A 13,565-nucleotide genomic window follows, 5' to 3' on the forward strand; every position below is an offset into this window, starting at 1 on the left:
TTGGGATTCCAAGATTCTTTATTTTTAAGATATGTTTTTATTTATGCCACTTATTTTACGCTATGGAGACGAAAACGACAAAATGGGATTTTTCAAAATTCTAGTGTTGAACCAATTGTGGAATAAACTTTTGTTTTATGTACCTAGATTTTAGAGAATTCGAAATTTCTAAGAGAATCTCAGAATTTTTTGGAATCTCAGCATCTCAGGATTTCAGAATCTCAGAATCTCAGAATCTCAGAATCTCAGAATCTCAGAATCTCAGAATCTCAGAATTTCACATATCCAGAATTTTAAAATTTCAGAATTTCAAAATTCCAGAATTTCAGAATTTCAGAATTTCAGAATTTCACTCAGACAAGAATAAAGTTCCCGCCGGGGGGTTAAGGGAAGTTCCTGCCGCAGGGCAGCGGCAGGGACTTTTTTTAGCTTGCCGGCATGGACTTTCACGCCGGCAGGTAAATGCTTTCTGTTCTTTCCCCCTTCCTCTTCCAGGGCCTTTTTCATGAAAATCAAATGAGAATATTAACAAAATATAAGTTTTTATTATCAAAAGAAATTATTCTTATCTAACAACAATGGGGGAGTAACGAATGGGGCAGAAATAAGTGTTTCCATCAAACTGGATTGATAGGAAAGGGGATAAAACATCAGAAGTGGGGATCAATGTGAGACCAACTAGGTTAGTGCATTTAACAATAAGAGAGTCACAATTATTGTCAGCAAAAAGTTTGATTGACCTAGCCAAACGTTGCGTGTTCCGAGCTAACGTTGAAAAATCAAGTCTTAGAGCAGCTGCTGATCCATATTCTTCTATGAGCACGTAGCTCTGGCCTCCTCGAATCATGAATAAGCATACAGATCAAAATCCTCTAGTATTTCTCCTTTTTCGAAATTTCATCAAATGCATTTGACTCTTCTGCGGACCCGGATCCGAAAATGATGTAGACTTGAACGGCTGATTTCGCACAAGAGCTCGATAACTGGAAAAAGATTCCAAAGTCAACGAACAAAAAATTCAGTGGAAAACATACTAAATTGACGATGAATCTTTGATGAATTCGTTCCATTCGGGGCTCCGCATTCGAATTTCTGCTGCTGACCAAAATTTGAGCATGATTGTCCTTTCGGTATGAAACATAAACACTTTGGACAAAAAAGCCGAGACTCATACGTCGGCGGTTTACTTCATCGAACACTTCTTTTGCCTGAAAATGACATTATGATCTGAATTAAAGTAGCTGGACTGATCGTGAAAGGCAGAGAACATTTTAGGAAATATTCGACGATTGCGATTGCCATTTTAACTTGGGTTCGCGATAACCGGAGCATAAGGATAAACGAGACAAAGACGAGTACTGAAATCAGTTATTGGAATTTTGAAAATAATGAAGAAAACAACTCACTGTCTTTGGAGCTTAAATCATTTTCGCATTCATTGTTTTCCGAAGCGAATTCAGTCTCTTCAAAAAGCTCCGTAAAGTTCTCATAATTTTTTTTGACGACCATCGGAATCATCATCCAATAACTTCTCTGCATTGAAATATTCATCTTGATATCACCTGTTAACCAGACAAAAATTCGGAAAAGTGACAAATCTAGAATACGCGCTACTTTGTCACGTGTCACTATTCACATTTGTATTCTGGGTGAGTTGTCAATGGAGCGAATTTGCATTTATTTTCGAAATTTCAGTCAATCACCTTATCATCAGTCTACTCTGCCTATTTTATACATTTAGAAAATCCTAAAGAATTTCTAATTTGGACTTCTGGATATCATGATGTTTGTATAATGCAATATCTCTTCATTTTTTCGACTTACCTTTCTGAAATTCAATTTTTAAAAAAATTTTTTGATAGATCCAAAGTATATCCTATCAGTCGATAAGCTTTAACTTTTTCAATCAGTTTGTATAATAAAAATAAAGATTATGGTTCGATTTTTTTTATTTTCAAAAAGTTTTCAATATCAGATGCCTGAAGTTCAAACTATACATAAGACTACAACTACAAACGTTGTGCACTATTTTTTGTCATGTTGCGAAAATGTCAGTCATCCTAAGACTAAAGAACATTCACTCAGATTTGGTCACATGATAATATAAGATGATGGCAGCTTGAGCTGAATTATCTCTTTTCCTTTGAGAGATATGAGAAATCTGTCAAACTGTAAAGTGTTTGTCATGATATCACTAATATTTTTACAGTTTGCAAACTATCATATCCCTTACAGATACCCAGAAAAATAGGTTTACGATTAGGTTGCAATTCTATTGGATGTTTCATTATGAGATATGTCTAAAGATTTTGGAATATCTTTAATTCTGAAAATATGATAATCTTCAGGAAAAAATTTTATCTACAAAGATTAGATGTCTTTCAGTGACCTTCGTCCTTTGATCATAAAAAACATACGGCATTCGACCTGGAGACACAAGATAAGATATGACAGCAAGTGTCCTTGGGAAACTTCTCATTTTTCCTACGTCTCCATCCCTCACACACTCTCTCGCCCCTCGCCGTTCTTTTACACTCTGTGTCCTCTTTCATTGATTCACTTTCTTTAGTGTCTCAAGTGTTTTTAATATTTTTCTCTTCTATTCTGTAGAATTACTCGAAAATTCCAGATATGTCGCGGAATTGCAAAATTTGCGACTCCCCAAACGCCACTAATCTGCATTTTGGAGCACATGCATGTAAAGTGAGTTTGTTTCTGTGTAAAATGTTTGTCGACTGACTACAATGTAGTTGCCGATTGTCGTCGTAATGTCTGAGTCTTGTGTCGCAAGTCACTCGTGCGGGGGTATACACAGGTCCTGGGCGATGATGCGCATAAAGGACCCGATCCATATGCGATCCTCTAGAAGTCCGTCTGACACATATCGCGAACAATGAGCTGCGATGAGTCTCATATGTGTGCGATGCGGGAGAGGCTGAATCGAGTGTTCCGAATGCGCGCGTATCCTAGATGGATTCTAGGTGGGTCAGCGATGTGTGCGATGTGGGTCTGATACGGTATGCCGACTACAACACTCCGAAATCCCGGATGCGCCAATTGTTTACCGTAAATCCACCACAGGTGGATCGCGAGGAACGTTATATGGGATCGCGCGGTCCAGTATATGCTCGCAATACGAAACATATAGGGGCGCATTATGCGAGCATATAGGATCCACGCGCCGACTAAAGCATATAGGATCCACGCCGCCGCCCAGCAATTCCTCCCCTCCCCCAGGTCCTAATATTCTCTGTGAACTGAAAATAGTGTTTACCAGTACAAATTTATTGAAAATTAATAAAAATGACAAAAAATGAAGTAAAAAGAACATAAAAATAAAAAATTAACATTTTTGTCTCCTGGCTTCTTGGACTCGATATTTTCGTCGCATTTCTCCCTCTTTATATCCATTAGACGAAAGTCCAATCGAGAAGTTGCTCTTGGTTGTTTTTTTTTCTGAAAAACTGAATATATTTTGAAAATTTTCGATAGTTTTACTTATTCACAGCGAAAATTTGTCAAGCCTAGTACTTAGAAAACGAATCTGCTTTTGCAAATTCGTATACATGATTTATTGAGAGAGCTGAATTTCGTGTTGGCACGTTTTTCATCATGTTTCGAAAGCTCCGAAGAACTGGAGTCATAGAAACAAGAGTAGAATGCTCTTTGCAAGTTCAGTCTGAACAATTTCGCAGGTGTTCTTTTATCGAATTATTTTCGAGCGTTTCAAACACAAAATTCGCTAACCTTTTCGTTTTACTGTCGGTGCTGTTTCTTTCACTTGTCGTGTGGCCAGTGGAGACGGTGAAGGGTTTAGTTGTCACCGAATTCTGAGCTCCGCTTCTGAAAAATAAAGTCAGTGAGAAACTGAATGTCATGCATGTTTCTTACCTGTAGCTATCCGCAGAAAACTTCTGGTTTTTAGCTTTAGGTAGACATGCGAGGCGTTGGAATCCATCGGTGGGCCTAAAATAATTATTTCTTCAGGAATTTAAGTGTAGAAACCCGAGGAAAATGGCTAGAAGCGATGAAAATGAGTTCGCAAGTGAAAAATTTGTAAAAAAAAACCTGTGAAATCGTAAAAAATCAAAGAAAATCGAACAAAAATAGGCAAAAATATCTGCAAATTCATCAAAAATCTGAGTGTAGGTAAACAACGCGGGATGCGGTATATCGGAGCGTCGTTGTGTACTATTTCAGCGGAATTACCAAATTAAATGGGCAAAAAAATCCGATTCATGTGGAAATATAGAATATTGTGATGTAAAATAAGCAGGCAGAGCATAAGGTCATTTTATGGTAACATAAAATTCGGATTTTGACAGGTTTTTTTGGAGTAAACGTCGCAACACAGCCTGCAGAAAATGTTGAACTTTTCAAAGACAAAATTCCCATCAAGTTTAATGGAATTCCAAGCCTAAAATCCAGCAGCTGTATATGTTTTCTGATCATCTGTCTTGGTTAACTACTTTTCCCCCGATAACACTATTTTTCGATAGTCAACAGTCATAAATACAGTGCGTTTCAATATTATACGTCCACTCTTGTTTTTGGCCGTAACTTGAGAACCGGTTGAGATATCAATCTAATTTTATTAAAATTGAATTCAGAGCAACAAATTACATCTAGAAAACCATTTTTGAGAAAAAATATTGAAAACTACTCGAGATACAGAGAAAAATCTGAAAATGTGACATTTGCAACCGTTTCAAAATTATACGTCCACTTCAAAGGTATGTCGATCTTGACCTTTGGCGGAGCCGGAAAAGCTTGAATTTAGTTTTGTTTTTTGCTGCCAATGTGAGAAACTTTTTTCATTATGCTTTTCCTTGTTTTTCTCCACTTTTCAACATGTCTCGTGGCCATTTGCTCACTGATGCTGAAAAAGCCTTCATCGACGCGTTCAAAACCTCTGGTTGGACCAACAGGGCTATCGCGAAACATCTAAATCGTTCCCACGATTGCATTAATCGTTTTGTATCGAACCGGACCCGCAACAATCAACCCAACAAGGCTGGACGTCCTCCAAAACTCAATTCAAGAGCCAAACGATCAATCGTTCGTGTGGCTTCAAACACCATGAAGTCTTGTAATGATATCAAAAAAGAGCTGAATCTTGGAGTGAGCAAGTGTACAATCTGGAGGGCTCTTAAGGATGATCCAAACATCAAAAGAGCAGTCATGCGCCCTGCTCCGAAGCTCACTGACAATCACAAAACTCGCCGTCTCGACTTCGCTCGAAAAAACATGGGAACCAACTGGGATAAGGTATTAAATTTAAAATTATCTATCCAAATTATCTTATCTTTTACAGGTAATTTTTTCGGACGAGAAAAAATTCAATCTTGATGGACCCGACGGATTCAAATCGTACTGGCACGACTTGCGGAAGGATCCAGCCGTTTTTGCCAAAGGAATTTCGGGGGAGGCAGTTTGATGGTATGGGGAGCATTTGCTTCGGCTGGATACTTGGAGCTCGCTTTGTCGAATGAACTCCACAGACTACCAAGACGTTCTCCAGAACCACCTTATCCCGTTTCGTCGTCGATTCAGTCGCCGCCAGTTCATTTTTCAGCAAGATAATGCTGCAATCCATGTCAGCCGCTCCACTTTGGACTGGTTCCAATCGAAAAACATCGATGTCTTGCCATGGCCAGCTTGCTCTCCAGATCTGAATCCGATGGAAAATGTTTGGGGCGAGCTGGTTCGTCGTCTTTACCGCCATGGAAAGAAGTATGCTAGTATTGGAGAGCTTCGGGATGCGCTGATTGCTGAGTGGAGTCTGCTGGAGCAGGAGTTCAAGACTAAGAGCACCCAATACATCCAAAACCTTATCAAATCGATGCCAAATCGTCTCTTCGATGTCATTGCTGGTAAAGGTTCATCCACAAAGTATTGAAATATTTTTTATTCTCTATTTTAGCATTGATTCTGAGAGTGGACGTATAATTTTGAAACGGTTGCAAATGTCACATTTTCAGATTTTTCTCTGTATCTCGAGTAGTTTTCAATATTTTTTCTCAAAAATGGTTTTCTAGATGTAATTTGTTGCTCTGAATTCAATTTTAATAAAATTAGATTGATATCTCAACCGGTTCTCAAGTTACGGCCAAAAACAAGAGTGGACGTATAATATTGAAACGCACTGTACAATTCTTAGGGAACCAAAAATTTTATCCTGAGAATATCAAGAGAAGAGTTTCAAGCTATTATTTCTGCAAAAAGCATTTACATGTTCTGTAAATGCCATCAGGTTTCCTAGAAGACACATTATAGAATGATCCACCCCTTCCCCTTTAACTTTCAACTTTGAGCTAATTTATCTGGGTTCCTGTGAAAGATATCAAAAAGTTGTTAACTGACAGAATGTTTTTGATATTATAATAAACATTTTGTCAGTTGATCATTTTCTGATATCTTTTACAGGAAATGATATATATGGGATCGAAGTTTACAGTTTGGTTTGCACTCGATTAGAATGTTGAGGGAATATGGAACCTATATGCGAGCACGGACTGGGCATATGCTTTCCCTGCTTACTCGACGCCCACCACCGCCCACCAGCAACCACCAGCCCATATAGAGGGCATAACGAACGCTATATGCGCGCATTCACAGTATGGGCCACAATGCGCCCATATAGTGTTCTGCGCGATCCACCTGTGACACCGGCAACTTTGTCAATTTTTCGTCAATTCGAGCCTACATTTCTGGTTTTTCGATTATTCGATGTTTTTTGTGAAAAAGAGTTATGGCAAAATAAAAAATCCCTGAATTCTTGCAGAAACATGTCTTTCACTCGTTAATTGCTATGTTTTTCGCCAAAATAGGTGATATTGAGATTTTTTGATTTCACTTTTTAATTATTGTAAAAATCGTATTTTCAGGTGGAGTAAAAGGTAAGTTGGTAAGTATACAATAATTACAAAGTGTAAATTATAAAAATTTTCAATTTTTCATGCAATTTCAAAAAAGTGAAATTGAGACATTTTTTGAACAAATGAAAAAAAAAACAATTTTTAGCGAATTTTTTTCCCATTTTCTTCTGTTTTTGATTGAATATCAAATTTAAATGGAAACTGCCATAAGTCTTTTTCAAAACCAAAACATTGAGTTTCGAAAAATCAGTAATATGTCGTTCAAAATATAAAAAAATATGGAATAATAAAGGAAAAGTACGAAATCGGAAGACCTGAACAAAATCACATCACAATAGAACTTAACTGATACTTCTAGGAACCCCCAACCAACGTTTTAGTTCATTTCATCGAGTGCCAGCAAGCCAGGCGAGGATATGCTTTGCGGCGGCGGTGTGCCCCATATGCCCCGTATATGCCCCATACCGGCGTCCTTTCCCTGTACCCAATTCATCGGCGCGTCCTCCGTCGCCCATCCATTATGCGTATGCGCGCCCAGGACCTGTGTAGCTCAGTGGTAGAGCGCTCCCTTAGCATGGGAGAGGGCTGGGGTTCAATTCCCCATACCTCCAGAACTTTTTTCTTTTTTTTTTGTCTCATTTTTTTCCTATCCAACAGAGTGTTGTTTCCAGGCCTGTGCTGCGTTCTTCCGTCGAACTGTGAGGGGGAACTTGGCTTATAAATGTTCCAGTACGAATAACTGCGAAATCTATCACGCTTTTCGTCAAAATTGTAGACAGTGCCGGCTGACGAAATGTTTTAGAGCTGGGATGAAAGAAGAGAGTGAGTGTTTTTTTTTAAATTAAAATTTCTAAAAAAGTCTGAAAACTCTAAATAAGCTCACATGAAACTCCAAAAAAATATAAGTTTTTCAAAATTTCATGATTTCAGTTGTCCAAGGCTTCAAAAGGTCTCCAGAGAACCAAAGCCACAAGCGAACTATGGATGAGCAGCAGCCAACAACTTCAAATTGTAAGTTCAATTTCATCAATCAAAGACTCAATTATTTTTCAGATTATGATTCAAATCCTCCAGCTCCATACTGGGATGATTCTCCACCAACGAAAATTCTACGAGATGACGTGGAAATCATGGAAATGCACGAGCTGCAAGAATACATTCAAATCCCGAACCACCTGGATAATACCGTACTCCTAGTACCTATATCACCTCCGCTGGATCCGAGAATCGACGAAGATGAACGATTATATAGTCTGGCTTCGCTATATATGGAAAAGTTTGTTAGTTTGAATATGAGAAGGCGTTTAACATATGCTAATGTTTCCCTGGCAGCCATGTTTGATGTTCCATGTGTTTGTGTGAGTTTTTTTATTCGAAATCGGACAAAAATGTATCATATTTGTTTTAGCCTTTCGAAAAATCCGATCTCCTTCCATTCGACCATCGATCGTATCGATTTAAAAATCGCAATGACTACACGATGATTTTGGATTATGTGAATCAATTTCCCGATTTTCACATGCTGAACAAGTCTGAAAAAACTGTACTGTTCCAAACGGCGGCTGCAGTAGATGCTTTAGCAGATCCAGCGTATTATAGTCAGGTGTAAGTCTACCTCAATAATAGATCTATAAGCTCAATTATTTCAATTTCAGTAAGAAGAATCAAAATTTTGTAAATTTATAAAAATTGTGGTATAATATTACCAGTTTGTTTGCGTGTTTGTTTGCCATATTACCAGCAATGTTGTACATAATTTGCTAAATTTTGAGAGAAATCGGAAATTGAGATAATTGAACTTCTATTTGAGCGGTTACAGTACAAAATATCATTTCGAAAAATCAAGAAGTTTTTTCAGAATCTTTCCCAACGAGGCTTTTTTTGTGACTCGAGAGGCCAAATTTGTGAGAATGGACCCTTTACCGTCGCTAGAATTGGATACAAGTACAGAAGATTATAGTAAAGAAGATGTTACAATGTATAGGTGAGTTTTTGCTTTTTCGGATCACATAGCTCAGCCGTTAACTGTTCCACACTTCAAAAATCTCAAACCTCACACCAGGTTCGATTTTTTCGATTTCCCGACACAATTTCATTTCTACAATGAAATTCGCGGAAGAAAACTTTTCAAAACTCTTCAATTTTCACAGGTCCATGATTTCAATGATTCGACGACAATGGAAAAATGTGAATGTGCCACTGGGTCAGCTGAAAATGTCAATTTCCGAATTCTCGCTTTTCAAGGCGCTCACTATTTGGCACTACAGTAAGCTTCGAAATTCTGTATCGGATACTTTTTCAAAAATCAAATTTTCCAGACTACTACAAACTACAAGACTCGGGAAAGGCAATTTCCGCTCGTCAACGAGATGATATTTTCCGGACACTATTATTAATATGCACGGATGAGGGACATGAGGATCCAATGTTGAGAGTCTCGGAAATCGTGTTAGCCGTTGGAAATGTGATGACAGAAGTGCATGAGTTGGTGACGACGCTACTCGAGATTACTGTATTTGATGAAGTGCAAGATCCGATTTTAAAGGATATGCTCAAGTTTAAGTATTAATGTAATTGAAGCTTTAATGAAAAGTTTTGAAATGAATATTTGAGAATCTATACTATTTTATATTATATTTTCAATTATAAAAATTTACTCATTATAGAAATGTACTCATTGTAATGAACATGCAACTGGAGATCATGAAATTTAAAACTCGGAACATGAAAAAAATTGGAAAAAAATGATCTAATATATAACAATTCTTAAAAGACATGGAGAATATACCATATAACCTGTATTAGAAGGGCCCCTATCAAAATGCGTTGTTTGTAATTAAAAATTTCAGTTATTTTTCAGTGTTTTCATATGACGTTGTCGAAACACTTTTTTGCTCAACATTTTGCTCGATTTTGATGGAATTGATGCGTTTTCATGATTTTTGGACGAGAACTCACTAATTTTTCGATGAAATATTTTAGAAAAAAAGCCGCAAAAATAGAAGATCTCCCTGTAATTGAAGGACCCTCTGAAGGTTCAGTGAAACAATAGTATGGCCGGCTCTTCTAATACAGTTTTTTCGAGAAATATCTCAAAATTCTGTGAATCGAATTCCCTGTGAAAAATGAAATTGAGGACTGAATATTGGAGGTACCGCTGCCGGCTGAGCTGGCAATTATCTTGTAAGACTTTATAATTCCATTTATCTCTTTTTTCAGCTTGTTTTTTGAGTTTTGAAATTTTGAGCCTTTTTTCAGAAATAACTTTCCCTGTATTTCCTCTTCCAACACTAATCACAGGGCACAAACCACAAGTTGACACAAAGAGACTGCACAAACCGCAGAGACGCAGAGTCGCTAGGCGAGGACACAACATGTCTGGGGACATTGGTATAAAAAGAGACCCCATTTTTTGAAAATTTCAGATTGTGCTCAAGCTACTCAACTATTAAAAGCTCAACTACTTTTTTGACTAACAATGCAGGACCGTCTTACTGTAAGTTGAAATTCAAAGTCTTTGAAAAAAAATTCAAAATTTCCAAATTTTAGGACATGGCAATTGGAAATGTGCTTTCTAATGCTGTCAACATTGGGTACCGTCTGAATTTGTTCAAGGCGATCGCTGAAATTTCCAGCCCAGAAAATCCGGTGCTTCCGGAGCAAATTGCTGAAAAAGCTGGATGCAAGGAGAGGTAATTTCAAAAAAGGGGTTTAAATGTGTAAAAAAGATTCTTCAGATACGTTCGCGAATGGTGTAACACTTTGGCATGTGGGCATGTTCTTGAAGTTAATGAGGAGGAAAAATTCTGGATTGCCAAGGAGAACTTGGAGGTAAATTGTCTATATCTTTAAATATTTATGAAGTCAAGCACGAAGGGATGTGGCCAGGATTCCAGAGTCCTTCAATTTGTCTTTTCTTTATTTTTCCAATGAAAAATCAAAATAATGTATATTTTTTCCGTTATTGTATAACTTTCAGTCTTTGACCACTGACAACTTTCCACTCATCTACAACGCCATGCTCACCACTATTCTCCGCCCTATCGATAATCTAATCGAATGTTTCAAAAAAGATGGGCCGTACGGTCTGGACTACGCGGTCTACTCGGATTTTGAAGAAATGCAACAAATGTTTGCGAAAACTACCAGCGAGGGTTATGTGATTTCTTCAATGATCCCAGATGTTGGTCATGGAATTCAAGAAAAACTAGAAGCTGGAATCCGTGTTCTTGATGTCGGGTGTGGTGGAGGTCTTCATGTTCGCTTGCTCGCCGAGCATTTTCCAAACTCCAAATTCGTTGGATTGGATATCACTCAGAAAGCAATAGAAGCGGCTAGATTGGTGAAGAAATCAGATGGTACTGCTTTTAAGAACGTGGAGTTTGTTGTGGGAGATGCTGGAAGTATGCCGAAGAGCTACACGGATTCGTTCGATTTGGTTCTCTTGTTTGGGTCTTGTCACGATCAGATGAGACCGGATTTGGTAAGAGAATTCAAAAAGAGAATTCAAAAATTCGTAAATCTTTAATTTTCCAGTGCATGCTGGAAGTTCATCGCGTCGTCAAACCAGACGGATGGGTGGTTGTCACTGACGTCGACGGCTCCAGCAATGTTCACACGGACCGTGAAACTTTTGGAAAAATGGCGGCGATGAAGTATGGTGGATCAATGCTCCATTGTCTTCCAGTTGGCAGCAATGCTCCGGAAGCTCTGTGCTGTGGATCCATGTGGGGACGAAAACGGGCGGTCGCTCTGATGAATCAATGCGGATTCGATGATGTGGAAGTTAAAGCTATGAATTGTTCGCCAGGCAGTGTTCTGTACATCATGAAGAAATAGTTTGTGATTTTTTTAGTATTTCAAAATGCTTCGATTCTCTTATACTTGGTGTAATAAATATTTATTTGGAACTGCAAATCTTTTGAACGAGAAACACTTTTTTTGTATTTTCATTTATTCCAATATTTGACTAATTTATTCCAATATTTGACGAAAGTACTGGATCATGTAAAAAAAGGAAAACACAGAACGAATCAATTTACTAATCCATCTGATTTGAAGTTCTCACAGAAACCACACTGGGCTTGTTTTTCTGGAAAATTTTAATGTCACATTTTTAAACGAAAAAATCGATCTTACCTTTATATTATTAAAACCACAGCAGATCACATTTTTCGCATTTTCTCGATATTGAGAAGACATTAAAAGACAAATTATCATGTGACTGGATGTATTAAAGGATAGAATAATTGTGAATAAAAAGTTAAAATAATAAAGAAGCGTTCTGAAATGGTTATCTCAATGTTTAATTTTGAATCTTATCTAAGTACTTACAGTAATCCATATGCTTCCGAATAATAAGGTTCCAAGGCTGGAATTACAGCCAATGGGAACTCGGCAATGAAAAATGTTAAAGTTAGACATAACACAAGTTTTGTAGTTTTTCCAGAATTATGCTTGAATTGTTTGCAAATTTTCGTCTATTTATCTCATTTTTACGAATTTCCAAAATTAGAAATATAGTGGAAATTGGAAATAAAATGCATGGAATGAACTGAAAAAAAAAACTTTGGAGAAAAACTATTTTCAAACCTACTTTTGAAATAATTGCATCAAAGTCGGTGTAAATTTTATAGACCAATTCCTCATTTCCCATGAAAAATTCTGAAAAGCCAAAAAAATAACTTTTCGACTTTCTAGGCTTCGGGCCACAGTCATCAAGGATTTTTTCGAATAAAATTATGAATTGAAAATATCCAAAAGTTGTGATAACTAGATTGATAAGCCAGATAATTAGGATAAATATAAATCCTGATTTTGCATTTGAAAGTTTTTCGAACTTCGGATTCATTGGATTCTGAATAACTAGCGTTCGAATCAAAGCAATACTGAAACTGAGCCACGTGGAAGATCTTCGAGAAAATTCTCGAAGTAATTTTAGCAAAATATCCAGTAAAACGGAAAAATAAGAAGTTCCAGACAAACAAGAAACTTCCAAGTTCTCATAATAGTTTTTAATTTTCTGCTCAATGATATAAAATTGGGAATACAAGTCCGATAATGCTAGAAAACACAAAATAATATTTATGGAAGATGATCTCATAGGTTTTCGGGTTAAGACTAAAATATGAAACGAATTTATTAAAATACATCCAGCAGCGATATGAATTTCGAATTCTAGAAGAAAATTCACAAAATCACGGAGCAAAGTGTAAAAGGAGCATACGAATGAAGATTCTGATTTGAATTCGCAATCAGACATTTTTTCGAGTTTTTTTTTTGGATTTAGTTCAAGTTCAAAAACTTTTCGTTAAATAGATTTTTGTAACAGAAAAGCCTCTCAGTCCGCAAATCGTGTTATAATGACTCAATTTATAGTAGACGCTGAAATTGGTTTGTTTTTCAGTATAGGCAAATTGAATATTAGTAATAGGGAAATAAATTATAGTTAGGTATTTTGGAACGAAAATATGTATTAATTTTTTTGGTATTAAAAAAATATAAAATTTATATTAATCAAAGTTGAACTTCTTATTTAATTTTCTCTTTTTTGTATGTTCAAACAAAGTTAATTGCACGGTATAAAAGAGAATAAAGATTATATTAAACTACAGTTCAAAAGCTTTTTGCCGAATTCGATCAGATATGCCAATTGTATCGCTTCAATTACAAAATTGACGCCTTAAC

At 36.8% G+C, this 13,565-nt stretch overlaps 5 protein-coding genes and 1 non-coding gene across 6 annotated transcripts; 3 read left to right on the forward strand and 3 right to left on the reverse strand.

Moving 5' to 3' along the window:
* Positions 1-872: 872 nt before the first annotated feature.
* Positions 873-1,551, reverse strand: CBG06547 (the record flags this gene model as incomplete). The annotated part of the gene is made up of 3 exons (XM_002647428.1): positions 873-1,208; positions 1,309-1,358; positions 1,407-1,551. The coding sequence occupies 3 exons, from the start codon at positions 1,549-1,551 to the stop codon at positions 873-875; spliced, it is 531 nt and encodes a 176-aa protein (XP_002647474.1).
* Positions 1,552-2,631: 1,080 nt separating this feature from the next.
* On the forward strand, positions 2,632-9,447 carry Cbr-nhr-256 (the record flags this gene model as incomplete). Its single annotated transcript, XM_045237199.1, has 8 exons — positions 2,632-2,703; positions 7,550-7,700; positions 7,809-7,889; positions 7,932-8,236; positions 8,287-8,483; positions 8,737-8,862; positions 9,029-9,144; positions 9,197-9,447. 8 exons carry the CDS (start codon positions 2,632-2,634, stop codon positions 9,445-9,447), a joined length of 1,299 nt encoding a protein of 432 aa, XP_045093243.1.
* CBG06548 lies at positions 3,344-3,958 on the reverse strand (the record flags this gene model as incomplete). Its single annotated transcript, XM_002647429.1, has 2 exons — positions 3,344-3,456; positions 3,892-3,958. 2 exons carry the CDS (start codon positions 3,956-3,958, stop codon positions 3,344-3,346), a joined length of 180 nt encoding a protein of 59 aa, XP_002647475.1.
* CBG28730 lies at positions 7,416-7,489 on the forward strand. The gene has a single exon. It is a non-coding gene (tRNA).
* A 909-nt stretch (positions 9,448-10,356) lies between the features above and the next one.
* CBG06551 lies at positions 10,357-11,717 on the forward strand (the record flags this gene model as incomplete). Its single annotated transcript, XM_002647431.1, has 5 exons — positions 10,357-10,374; positions 10,428-10,570; positions 10,616-10,709; positions 10,858-11,361; positions 11,415-11,717. The coding sequence occupies 5 exons, from the start codon at positions 10,357-10,359 to the stop codon at positions 11,715-11,717; spliced, it is 1,062 nt and encodes a 353-aa protein (XP_002647477.1).
* Positions 11,718-11,919: 202 nt separating this feature from the next.
* On the reverse strand, positions 11,920-13,140 carry CBG06552 (the record flags this gene model as incomplete). The annotated part of the gene is made up of 4 exons (XM_045237200.1): positions 11,920-11,970; positions 12,018-12,162; positions 12,213-12,334; positions 12,475-13,140. The coding sequence occupies 4 exons, from the start codon at positions 13,138-13,140 to the stop codon at positions 11,920-11,922; spliced, it is 984 nt and encodes a 327-aa protein (XP_045093244.1).
* Positions 13,141-13,565: the final 425 nt, after the last annotated feature.

The sequence above is a fragment of the Caenorhabditis briggsae genome (genome assembly GCF_000004555.2).
Source record: "Caenorhabditis briggsae complete genome, chrV, whole genome shotgun sequence".
NCBI classification, from domain to species: Eukaryota; Metazoa; Nematoda; class Chromadorea; order Rhabditida; family Rhabditidae; genus Caenorhabditis; species Caenorhabditis briggsae.